Source organism: Schistocerca serialis, chromosome 7 (assembly GCF_023864345.2).
Source record: "Schistocerca serialis cubense isolate TAMUIC-IGC-003099 chromosome 7, iqSchSeri2.2, whole genome shotgun sequence".
NCBI lineage: Eukaryota > Metazoa > Arthropoda > Insecta > Orthoptera > Acrididae > Schistocerca > Schistocerca serialis.
The window spans coordinates 429,376,336-429,389,863 of NC_064644.1; the positions used below are offsets into that span (position 1 = coordinate 429,376,336).

The following is a 13,528-nucleotide window of genomic DNA, read 5'->3' on the forward strand; positions in this document are numbered from 1 at the left end:
AACTGAATGGGGTTAACAGAAGAGAGGGATAAGAAGCCTCAATACGTGTTATGCAGTCACATAAGCGATGGATACTGCAAATCTGCTATTAAATCACATTTAAATACCACGTAGAAAGAATGTAAAGATTCAGTTGGCAGTGAGACAGCATAAAACTGCAATGGTCGACAGACGCAATCGATTGTTCTGTACATCAAGAAGCACTTTGTGCTAAATTTGCAGGCAAGGAGTACGTGAAGTAGTTGTTGGTACGAACAGTAAAATTTCAGAATTCGCACACATTATCCCACTGTCAGCTGAAACAGTTTCCAATGGAAATGAGGGAACCAGAACGAAATTTTCACTCTGCAGTGGAGTGTGCGCTGATTTGAAACTTCCTGGCAGATTAAAACTGTGTACCGGATGGAGACGATAAATCGGTACCCTTGCCTTTCGTGGGCAAGTGCTCTACCATCTGAGTTACACAAGCACGAATCACGACTCGTCCTCACAATTTTGCTTCTGTCAGTACCTCGTCTCATACCTTCCAAACTTCACAGAAGATCTCCTACGAAACTTGCAGGACTAGCACTACACGAAGAAAGGATATTGCGGAGACATGTCTTAGCCACAGCCTGGGGGATCATTCCAGAATGAAATTTTCACTCTGCAGCGGAGTGTGCCCTGATTTGAAACTTTGTGGCAGATTAAAACTGTGTGCCGGACCGAGGCTCGATCTCGGGACCTATGCCTTTCGCGGGCAAGTGCTGTACCATCTGAGCTACCCAAGCACGACTCACGACCTGTCCTCACAATGTTACTTCCGCCAGAACCTCGTCTCCTACCTTCCAAACTTCACAGAAATTCACAGAGGTACTGGTGGAAGTAAAATTGTGAAGACAGGTCGTGAGTCGTGCTTGGATAGCTCAGATGGTAGAGTACATGCCCGCGAAAGGCAAAGGTCCGTATTTCGAGTCTCGATCCGGCACACAGTTTTAATCTGCCAGGAAGTTTCGAACTGAACTCAGACTAAAGAGATTCTATATATTGCAGCGAAATTCGTCGGTTAAGTTACGCGGGAAGCAAGGAACGATTTTTTGATTTAAGACCCGCTACTGTTGAATTTATGAGGGAACAAAGAGTGCAGGAACGAAGAGCATCCAGAAGGGATTACAGGCCTCACATTTTAAGTGGACTTGATTCCACACTGCCCACAGTATAGCATTGCAAGGTAAGAACGTATTTCAGATTTGATGTGGATGTATTTAAAAAGAACATCGCATTGTAGAAGGGACATATTCGGACAAACACGGTACAGCGAGCTCACTAAAAAAAACGCGACGTTTGTAGAATTAATCGTGGCCATGAAAATTACGTGAACGGTTTTCCAAATATTTTGAGGACACTGGCATTCTTACGTCGTTTTTGGAACTGTTTTTGAGATCATTTTCCATTTCAGTTGAAAACGCCATTGTACATGTGCAGGTGTAACTGATTATCTGCAACGCAATTTCCGTTTTAAAGACAAATCTATTTTGCGACTGCCAGGACGTCTATATAGTTCCAAAAAGGTAGAGATTCCCCTCTCTATAATGAGAATGCGAAAATTCTAGTACACTTCGATCAAGATAAGTATGTCGAAGAGCTTTATCCGATTACTAAACACAGTAAGTTACAATAACGCGGGAATCTGAGTGCAAAAATCTGTGAAACTGTCTGTCTGCCCGTGTGCCAACAGTTTGGGCAAGATGAATATTACGTCACGTTATCAATACGCCTAAAATAATTAAATAACACTGAAAATTTGTTTTGTTTGTGACCTGTGTTATTGAGATATGTGAAATATAAAAGCAAGTCGTATGCAGTACGACTGCATTGCCATTTAAATGCACCGGCTTCACAGTTTCTCCCTCCTCCATCTCAGACAGTGTGTCGCGGTGGCGGGAGATGTGTGCAGATAGGCTGAAGTCTATGCCATCCATGCCAGGGCATGGTTCGGCGAACGGAATTCTTCACCACCGCTGTTTTAAGGAAACCACTGTAACTGATATCTTGGTTGTGAATACAGAAACCATTGCTAACATCCATAAACATTTATGTGCAGTATATACAATGATGCAGTTAGTAGGACAATTGGAGTACTGTCGTATGACGGGTAAATAGAGTTAATGCGTTAGAAGGCGCAGAAACTGAGCTCCAGGATCACCCGCGTTTCGGGCGTCCTGTCACAACCACTTCACGCAGAATGTTGAATCTCAAGGATGCCATTATTCGCGCAGACCGACATGTCACAATTATACCATTGTCTCTATAGCCACCGGTCAGAATTAGAAGTGAGATCTTTGGATATTTAAGTGGGTGCTTAAGACGGGTTTCACGAATGCTCACAACAACTACGATATTAAAAGAAAAGCCTTTTTAACTCAACTGTTGGAGTAATTTGAACCAAATCTAGAGGCCCTTTATCACAGATAGTTACAAGTGATTATGGGCTGGAAACTAAAACGAGGGTCACTGATGTGGCTCCAACTCTCATCAGCAAAAACAGAAGAAATTCACGGTATCTCCCTCTGCTGGCCATGTTATTATGACAGTCTTTAGGAATAGTGATTAAATCATTCTCGTGTTTGTATTACCAAAATGGCCAACCATTAACTATGAGGCATATGTGAAGGCTCTAAATAAATTACAGACCATTTTCTGACGTGTTCGGACTGATAAGAACGCAAAAGGAGTCTTACTCCAAACGACACTGCACGCCAACACACAAGTTTCAGAACGGCGAATTGGGTTTTTTAATACTGCACACCCAGCTTACAGCCTAGAAGGGGCGATCTCAGAATTTGGTTCACTTAAGGATTTTCCAAGTGGGAAGAAAGGATGTGTGATATCTTATGGGAATTAACTGCTGAGGTCATCAGTCCCTAAGCCTACACACTACTTAACCTAAATTATCTTAAGGACAAACACACACACCCATGCCCGAGGAAGGAGTTGAACCTCCGCCGGGACCAGCCGCACAGTCCATAACCTCAGCGCCCAGACCGCTCGGCTACGCCAGCTCGGCGAAGAGACGGTAAACAACAGTGAAAATACAGATATGAGCACAAGTCAGCGTATGTACCGGCAAGCAATTGTAGTAACAAGTCAGTAAGCACAAGAATATGACGTGCCGCTGTCTCGCCGAAATATTGTGCATCCTCCACAACATTATCGGACGCGACACCCGTGAACCGATGAAGCAATTCAATTCAACATTGAAACACATTTGCCTGGCGAAAATCGAGACTCACTTTACTCAGAGACCAAAGAAATACCGTCAGATCCATGAAAGGGTTGCACCAGTATCTGTAGGGAGATTTTAATGTTCATTCAAGGACGAAATGTTCTGTTATTGGTCATTTACTCCAATCTGCAGGTAAAATGTGGGACAAATTGAAAGAGTTATCACCTTGGGCGTAAAAGCGAGTTAAATCGACCCCCTGCCTCAGAATTTCGGTACTGGAGGGGTAGTCACACGTTCCAGACACTTTCCGGCCGCCTACCTGTGTCTGCGAGAGGCAGATGCACTCCGGAGGACACGCGGCCGCCAGCCACGCCCCCGCGACCGCCACCGCCGCCGCCAACAGCAGCCGCGCCCGCCGCATGACACAGCATCTGCAACACAACGCAACCGCAGGTCATCACTCCAGGGAGAGGTACGGCACAAATCTGTAATTCAAGTTTATTCACCGACACCTATCACTGCGAATATTGCCGTATCAGGTTAAGTTTTTAGGGAACATAATTATACCCAGCGGTTCACAAATGTAAAATGTACAGTAATTTCAAGAACGATACAACGTATGTTGTTGATTTTTCATGTGAACAACATTTAAACAGAGTAGTGCCTATTTTAAATACAAATTTATGACAATGTTGAGTTTTCTCCCTGGGAATTAGTTCTACTGCAAGTTTTTAAATGGCCATTATGACTGTCGTTAAACCTTTTACAACCTATATGCGCTCTATGTAAGAATGAAAACGCATACAGTATGTAACACACCTAGTGAAATGCCACAAGTGGCTGTGGCAGGAACAGATACATGGCGAGTGCACTGAAGACATCTCATAAACGTATATGTGATAAAATCGACTGTGTTATTTATTACATCTGAGTCATTCCATGTCAAATGAACCAGAAAAATAGCTGAATGCAACTCACCAAATTGGGTTGTCATGAAATTTGGTTCACATGGTTTGTTTACATGTGTAATGACTGTTTTAAGGTTTCAGACCTCTATTTAGAGCCGATCCACATCTAGAGAATCTTGATTTGCAGCCTAAAATACTAAAAAAAATTCATCCGTGGCTGTCACGAGTCCAATAAGTAGTTTTTAATTTGAAAATTTTTGTACTTATGCAAAATTTTCTGCAGAATCAAATATTGTATCAGGTTATTTGTAATTACATTGTGAAGGGTGATTTGAGCCTTCAAAATATAAATATTTTCTTTTAAATGTCCACAACTTAAATTATATATTACTGTGTGCACATTCTGTAGTTACAGTGTCCCAATATTCTAACTGGTATAATTGAAAATAGAAGAAAATTTCTTTTAAGAAAGACTTAAAATTTTATGGGGAAATGACAGTTACACTAATGGTCATAAAAAACAATATTTAGGACATTTTAACAAAGTATTCCGATTTTACACACAGAAACAAAAATTTATTCAAAATAATACCCACATTTACGCGTGCAGGAACAGAAATTTATTAGTATGACTATCTAAAAATAGAGTTTGGACTACTATGAATTACTCACTTTTACATTTATTAATTTTTGGTAATCTATTGAAATCTGATATTGCCTGCCTTTTGAAATCAAGTATCAACCCGTATCTGACCAGTCAAAAGATACAGCTGGACCGTCCTGACTCATAAATGTAATTCTGGCATCTCCCTGATCTAAATTTAAAATTTCAGTAAGACAAATACACCAATTAGAATAGTATTCACAGCCCATAAATGTATTTAGTTACAAGAAATTTGCGAAATGTGTTTGCACATCAGAAATGTTAAATTGAAAAGTATAGTTACTATCACTGCTAACTCTTTCAGCAGCCAGATTATTGGTTGATAAAAGTATGAATTGGTGGCAACTTCTGGTGCCAGCCAGAGTTTTTGATATTGTAAATGGCTGTTGCAGATTAATTCCTCTAGAACGTGCTTCTTTTTCTTCTAAATAAGAAAATGAATTTTGGAAAACTTGTCTCTGTAAAGCTTAAACGTTTTTGAAGGATCAAAAATTTTCTTCTTATATGGCCTCTGTAAATTGCCCTTTGTCACCAATTATTTCATCCTGCGCCCAATAGCATCGCAGGGTGATTTTCCAGAGTTTTTTGTAAGAAGTGACCACATGGCAGTGATTCCAAAATCAACATCATAACGACACAAGTCTGAAAAACATTTGCAAGTTTTACTTTAGTGTTGTCCCCATTTGTAAAACAGTCTCTTTTATTAACAGCAGCACAGTTATATTTAATTTACTCTACAATTTTTGACTAATTGTTACAGACACAAGCAAAATAATGATTTAAATCTTTAGAAGTATTACATAATGGTAAATGGCATAATTCTTCAGTGTTAGGATTTTTGTAATATATAACAGCAGATATACAGTGCATGACATATGAGCCCATTGGTAATTTGCACTGTATGGTGTAGCACAAAACCACCATTAATACTAGCGCCTCATTTTGATTTATAGTATTTTTTTCGCTCTCTTTCAAGTACGCAGCTCGACTTTTTGCAATATAGCTCTGTGAAACTAAAGTTTCTAGTTTTGTCGCTGACATATCAGTAAATTAATTAAATGGTAAGGTCGCATCAATAAACTGAGATCTTTCAGCCAACACCCAATGATGAAAATTTATTTCACCGTCTTTCTCGAGCTAAACTTTAGTTTCATTATAATCTGTTAAATTTGTTGAAGGAGGACATTTATAACAAATTCTTAACATGCAATCCCTGTTTTCTTTACTACAAACAATTTTATCTACGAAAGAATTTACATCATCCTTCATACTTAAATATAGGCCATGTAAAACCAAGTTGATATTCTGGTGTATGGTGCATACACTAAGGGGATGCATATGTGATGAACCAGCACAAAATTTCGGACGCATTTGACAAAATTTTGAAAGTCCCTATTTAATTTAAGGATCAATTTGCTTAAATGCTGCATACAACTCCTCTAAATTACTAAGCATTAAGCGTTACTGAGCATGAACATTCTTTTCTATTCTGACCTAATATTTCGCAGCAGGTATCACTCAACTGTACTCATCATCTCCATAAAAATTTCGTACAAGTAATGCAGGAGGGAACTGGTTCCTTTTGTATTACAAATGCCCCTAGCTTCTCGTACAATTCTTTGTGATACACGAAAAGTTCTTCGAATTTTTTCGCTTGTACATGATGGAAGAGCAAATGTAAGAACACAAGTGTTTTTCAGCCTATTTATAGTTGGTATTTTTTAATTAATTAAACCTGTCTGTCTAAATCATTAGCCTTTCATATTTCTCATGCTCAACTGCTATGCTTTCATACTCAGAGCTATCATCTTTGCATAATTCTTCTTCTCGAACATGGAGCACAAGATACAGTTTCTTTAACATTTTTTTCCTAGTAATCGTTATTTTACATTTGCCACTGAATTTTTGGTTTGCAGCTGGTGAAAGTATTTTCATTGGTGAGTCATCTATACCTGTTCAACTTCTATTAAGTTTATGGTGTTCTCCTTTATCTTCTGCTGCTTCCCCTTCTTCCCAGTCTTAATCACACATAGTCTTCACTTCACTCATAATTTTTGGCTGCTGTTTTTGTTTGCCTTGTTGTGATCTACACCTGAAATTTCACTGAAGGCATGCTTACAGCATGTTGAACCCAACTTCTACCCATGAATGATATTGGTTCTAACACATAATATCTCATGGAACCGGTTGGCAAGATTAAGTGAAACAACTCGCAAATCTTGCTTATTTGTTTTTTGTCTTTTAAATGGATCACAACAATTCACATGAGCATAACTTTCATACTGATTTTGTGATGATTCCAAACATTACTTAATTCACAATGTTTGCATAATTCCTACTTGCAAAAGGAACGCACGTTTCTGTACATGAGTGAATGTAGTACCTGTATTACTGGTAACAATTGGTGAATAGATGGTCTTATGGCACTCTGCTTGTTTGAATGAACCAATGCTGTGTGGTGGATAACTTGTGCAATACACAGGTCTACTTGCCCTACTCCTCCATGTAATGTAATTTTTTTACGACAGGAGCTTATTTCTTCTGTAAAATGAACAACTGTAAATTAATCATGCTGCTTTATAAGAATTCAACTGAAACTTACCAGTGAAATTAAAAAAAATGTTCACATTGTGCTCTAACAACTTCTCTAGCTGCCATAGAGAAAAATACATGATCGATTTTGACACCTGGTGCGTGATGGAAATTTGAAAACTTTTCTATGATTCAATGACATTTTTTTTTTTAAATGTACCGTATTTATTTCCATCACAGGCCTAGTTGTGGTTTCCTGGAAGATTTTTGAAGGCTCTGTTAAAGGAAATTTTCTTCTCTTTCCAATGATACTAGACATAGTATTGAGACACTGTAACCACAGACTGTACACATTTATTTGTAATTTATGTTTTAGACATTAGAAAGAAAATAATATTTCTACTTTCAAGGCTCAACTCATCCTTCATAATTTAATTACAACAAATCTGATACCATATTTGAATTCAACAGAAAATTTTATATAAATGCAGAAATTTTCAAATCCTTCTTGCTTCTATTTTGGGAGAAATTAAATAGTTTTAAGACTACTTATTGAATTCGTGAGAGCCACAGATATTTTTAGGATTTTAAGCTGAAAATCAGGCTGCTCTAGGTGTGGAACGGCTTAAGATAGTGCATGAAATTTTAAACCAGTCAGTATATGTGTAAACAAACCTCATGTACCAAATTTTATGAAAATCCGAGTTCGAGGGATGAATGCCATGGTTCAGTTGATATGGAACGACTCATCTGCATTCTCTCTCACAGCAAAAGAATTCGTTGTTCGGTCTGAGAAATGCTGCTGGTTCTATTAAAAGTTTTAAAATCATTGTTGAAATCTCTTTCTCCATTTATTCATGCATCCCTATTAATACTCCCGCACTGCCAAAACATACATCAACTGCATCCCTCATTCAGAAAATATTTACAGTGATAGTCTTAGGTGTTTAATGCTGTATGCAGGGAGTGTTGATGACGCGTTGAACCAGAATATCTTTTGGTAAGATGTAATGATGAGATAACTACACCTACATGAAAAGCCACAAGTAGTTCATAAAATAGTGACTGAAATGATCTACGCTGTTATTAGTACATTTACGTACATTTACGTATATTCCTCTTTTCAAATGAGAATTTTTTTGAACTGATAAGATTTAATGTTTCAGAAATGTAACTTATCTAAAGAGAAAGTACTAAAAACGAATTTAAGAATTTCTTGCAACAAATGAATTCTTTGGCAGTATACACAGAACGTGCTATATTCAAGTGAACTTGATGAAACATATTTTGCCTTGCAAGTTTATAAGGCAGTAATTTATCGTCAGAGTCCGAAATTCGTTACATCGTTTCATTCTTAACGCAAATAACTTCTTTTTAAGCCGATAGGCAGTATGACTACCTTTGTGAAACACCTTGTATCTTAATTTTGGAAATAAATATAGTTCCAATAACATATTGGCCATAATTTTACAAATCCTTTGTGATAATTTTCTTCAAGGTGAAAGAGAATTACGAGTAATAAACATGTTCCAAGATATGATAAGTTAAAAGTATGTCACACAGTATACATTTGTCAAGTTAGGACATGTAAAGGACGGTGGTATGTTGTTTTGATCCTTTCTGAGAGCTGCATCTGCAGAAAAAATGTTTGGAATGGATTCATAGTGCTTAAGCACCACTTGTTCATTCTCACATTTTCCCATCAAATACAATGATTTTTCACCATCTCTCTATTCACACGGTCAAAAACTTATAAATACAATACAACAGAAAGATTAATCATATAATATAAAACTGTGTTCTTAGTGTTGTGGTTGCTGAAACAGCACTTTGTTCTATATTTTACAACAAATACTACATATTACAGCCATACAATTTTCATCTGATTTATATTTTACCACAAATACTACGTATTACAGGCATACGATTTTCATCTGATTTCTCTGGATATCATATTTAGATGAAAAACTAATAACCTAATGTTATTTTTGTATCAGTTTGTTTCAATAGCTCTTCATTAGCTACTCGACCTAGCCATCCAGTCTTCAGAATAATTCTGTAGGGACACAGGTGGAAAATTTGTATTCTCTACTTACATGAGCTGCTCATCTGCCTCGTTTGACTTCCATGTAAGGCTGTACTGCAGTTCAATTCTTGTAGAAAAGACTTCATAACAGACTAATATCAAATATTAACATATTTCTCTTCTTCAGAGTAGGTTCTCTCGCCGTCGCTAGTCTGCATTTCCATTGATTGCTACACAATCAGAAAGAACGTTTTAGAATTACTCCTCATCTTTCCTTTACTAGTGCTTATCTCGCCATACCTGGTCCGTTATTTCATGGTTTTCTAATTTTCTATTTTATTTTTACTTCTCAGCCGGACCCCCTTAGTGTCGCCTCAGCCGTCAGCCAACCTAGGGAAGTGAAGCGGTGATCACCATGTATTTGTGAGTCGCGTGAAGTGTCTGTGTACCATATTTATTGGAAAGGAGATAGGGGACTAGCGCGGTATTTCCATAGAAAATCGCCTAAAAACCATATACAGACTGGCTTGTGTACCAGATCAATGGTCCACCGCGTGAAGTCGATCCAGATCTGGATCACTTCTCTGTCTAGCAAGCTATAGCACTGTGGTCACAAACACTACACATCAAATATCGTTTGATTCCTTATGTTTCTACAAAACTGAAGGATCAATTAATCATTTTACGAATTTTACATTTTGGGGATTAGTTGCCAGTTAACTAACCTTTACAGAGACAACCATTTACATATACGTTATGAGTAGCTCCACTGGCCTACCTTTTCTTATCGGAGAAAAAGTCCTTACAGTTCTTTTCTCACCTATAAATTAAAATATTCTGTGTCTCCGTCGCCATCAAGCAATTTAATATTTACCTCCTTCTGATTCAGCTCGAATTCTTTCTTCCACGTTTTGTCCTACCTTTCAGATGTCGAGACAGCATATTTCATCATCTTCGGCAGTCTTTTTTTGGTGTATTCCTCTCTCTGGACAACCTGTGCAATCTTGTACTACGTTGATACTAAGTATTCCCCCATATTGATATTGACCAAATTGCCAGTCCTCGTTCAACTACTCATCATCATTACCGTCCTAATTTACTACATTTTTAATCCTTATTTGATACCAAGCAGTTCAGCCAGTCAGTTCAACATTTATTTCATTCAATTTTGATCAGAAGTTTCTGCTGTGTGAATGTCTCACTACCGATGTACCTTCCACTGCCTAAATCATTTAGTTCCATTGCCTGTTGCATTTACTTTCAGTTTTTAGCGCTCCTGCAGCCAAACGTTTACTGAACGTTTTGGATATATTCATTAAGCACACAAAGTATACAAGAGATTCACGTAAGAAGTAAATTAATGTGTTTATATAGATCATATGCAGCAAATTAATATGGCATTTTGTCTGATGATACAGCTTCCTCAGTAGTGACACATTCTGAATGTTATTGCAATCCGTATACATTTATAGCAATGTCTGTATTTGTTTGTTCTTTGCTTCACCAATAAGCCACATTATCATTCGAGCAGCGTGTACAAGTTATTAAAAATGGCTGATGGAGGAACGTAATCGCGTCGTTTCAAAAAACAGGAAGGAAAAAAAATTAGGATATTTTCTTAAGATATCTTTCCACCAGCTGTAAGTCACTGCAATCATTATTTTTGACCGAGAATTCATTACATCTCTACTTCACATTCCTATCTTGTAAAGAGTATTCAATAGGCTGTAAGTTCAGATTATTTTGTTTGAGTCATCATGTACCTCTGAAGATTTGAGATTTCAGAAACTGTGCAGATTGGTATGATATTGATATTTCTAATTTATCAACAGAAAATCGATCCGTTATATATTCTACATGTATCATAATCTCGGACAGAAGTCGAAACTAAAAGCTAGTCTTTCAAAATTTCTAAAAAAATATCAAAATAAAAAACTAAAACTGAAACAGAGAAATTCCATGGAAATTATAGCGAACTTATTTTAATCAGTAACCGTAATACTGTGAATTGTATAAACAATTAAAAATATTTGCCAGACGAACTGGGGATAGATGCATCATTATAAACCTAACATTATAATCAGCATTAAAAAGGACAGCTGACATGCAGCTGAAGCAGCTCGTGTCGAAAGTAATAAGAAAAAATACCATAAATTGTAACAATTTTGAATTTCATTTATTATAGCATCAAGAATAAGTTACAAAATTGTTTAAACAATACCACCCTCAACTATAGGATGTTGTTTCATTTATCTGATTTAAAGACTGCATATTCTGAGTAAAATAAACACACTACACGTAATATTATAAACATCTGCAAGTGGTAAAAATTAGGAATCTGGTTTCTTCATTTGTACCAGTGGTTGCATTAATTATACCACTCTTATGAATTACGCTGCTGAGCTTAAAACAATGCACTAGTCTAAGTTCAAGGAAATGTTCCATATTTTAGTTCTTACGTCACTATCTGCAGGCATTGCAACATAATTTTCCATCTCCTTCTCCCATCCCTGCGCCCTTTGGTTGAATCCACATTTTGCGATTCTGATCATTTCTTTCATTCGACCTTCTTCGCACAAATCGCCACAATTCAAATAAGCAAAAATTTCAACACAAGAGATTCAATTCTATATGTGACATCATACTGCAAATTATTTATTATCTTTACGTTTAATGATGGTTGTTGGATTGTACTGAAGTGCTTATTGTGGAACACTTGTAATGTTACGTATTGCTAAGAATGGAATATGAGGTGCATCTGCAATGAACATTTTCTGACATGTACACTGAAGGTGGCTCTTCAACTACCTTCTTTTCCTTTTCTTTTATATTTTTCATCCCCTACCTCTAGGGGTACAGGGAGGCTGTTCTAATAGTGACACTTTGAAGTGTCAGAGACTTTTTGGGCACACTACGAGACGAGTGGTGGTGGGGCAAAGGGCTTATCAATTGGGATTATTTCTTATTTCAATTCCAGCATTTGCCTTTCAACCAAGGGAAACCTCTCGGAAACCTTTGTCTGATGAGAACTATTGAATTTTAATTCTGAGGCTGTATGTTCCAAGACAAAGATTATGAAAGTCCGGTATAGTGTGGTGTGTATACACAGTACAGTCGATGACTTACTCGACATGTTAAATGATTCTACGCCGAGAGATATTCGAGAACAACCAATCGATTTAAATTAATGATGACAGAATCACGAAATCGCAACGAGCGTGGGTTGCAAACAGTCGTAGAAGCATTGTTTATCTTTGTAACATAAATAATAAGCTAAAAGTCTGCGTTGGGAATGTGATGCATTATATGCAATGTTATTCTCGAATTCTCTGTTTATCACTGAGTTTATGCACGTGACATGGCACGGTGCACCTTTCCTGGGGGAACGCTAGCGGTAGATACTCGACATTGCCATTGTCACAGAGGCGTCAGTACCAATAAAACCGTCCGTTCTGCTTGCAGCGCGTGGAGCCGCAGAGGAAATTTTGTAGTTAATCTGTGAATGTGACCAGTGAAACACAAACAGTTAAGATATAATTAACAACCTGTAATTGTTAGGATTAGTAGTACAGCGCAGCTTCTAGCTCTCTAGTTAAATAAATAAAGGGAAGTGGAGGAAAACAGATCTATCAGTCTGTGGAAGGGAATTCTGGTATGGAAACTACTGAGTCTAATGTTTTGAAATCAGCGTGTTCTGGGCTAATACTGCTGGTGCACAGATTAAGGATATGTCTTTGTTGAATACCTGAAGCTACGAATAGCAATGGCCAACAAATTTTTTTCGAACTCTCAGTTGTACGACATATTTTTTTACTGATTCGTAATGCTTTTGATATCCTGATTTCAAACCTGAAATCTATTTTGCTTTCCATGCTCTGGTTTTCATACAGTTAGAACTTTTACATTCCACGCGTTTAGGGTTAGATTAATTACTTAAGTGTTTATGTTATTGACAGCGTTACGATGTTGCATCTTTTTTTCTTTTAGATCTGATGTCATTCTATGATGGCAAAGAAGAGACGTTGATGTAATATATCATCCAGACAGTTGGATAGTACACTTTATGGGTATCATTCATTACAACAATGGAAAACTGTCTTGTTGCTGAAACTCCTGCTAATTATGAGAGACACATAGCTGACTTGATGTCAGCATTTCATGTCATGTGGAATATGAGTGTCTAACTGCATTTG

The 13,528-nt window shown here is 37.3% G+C and overlaps 1 protein-coding gene across 1 annotated transcript in view; it reads right to left on the reverse strand.

Annotated features, from left to right (window-relative positions):
* LOC126413136 (insulin-like growth factor-binding protein complex acid labile subunit) overlaps positions 1–13,528 on the reverse strand; it is a 465,921-nt gene that overhangs the window by 198,959 nt on the left and 253,434 nt on the right. Inside the window, exon 2 of the mRNA XM_050083029.1 lies at positions 3,525–3,636. Coding sequence (XP_049938986.1) covers positions 3,525–3,626 — 102 coding nt within the window. The 5' untranslated portion in view covers positions 3,627–3,636. The remainder of the gene's footprint in view (positions 1–3,524; positions 3,637–13,528) is intronic.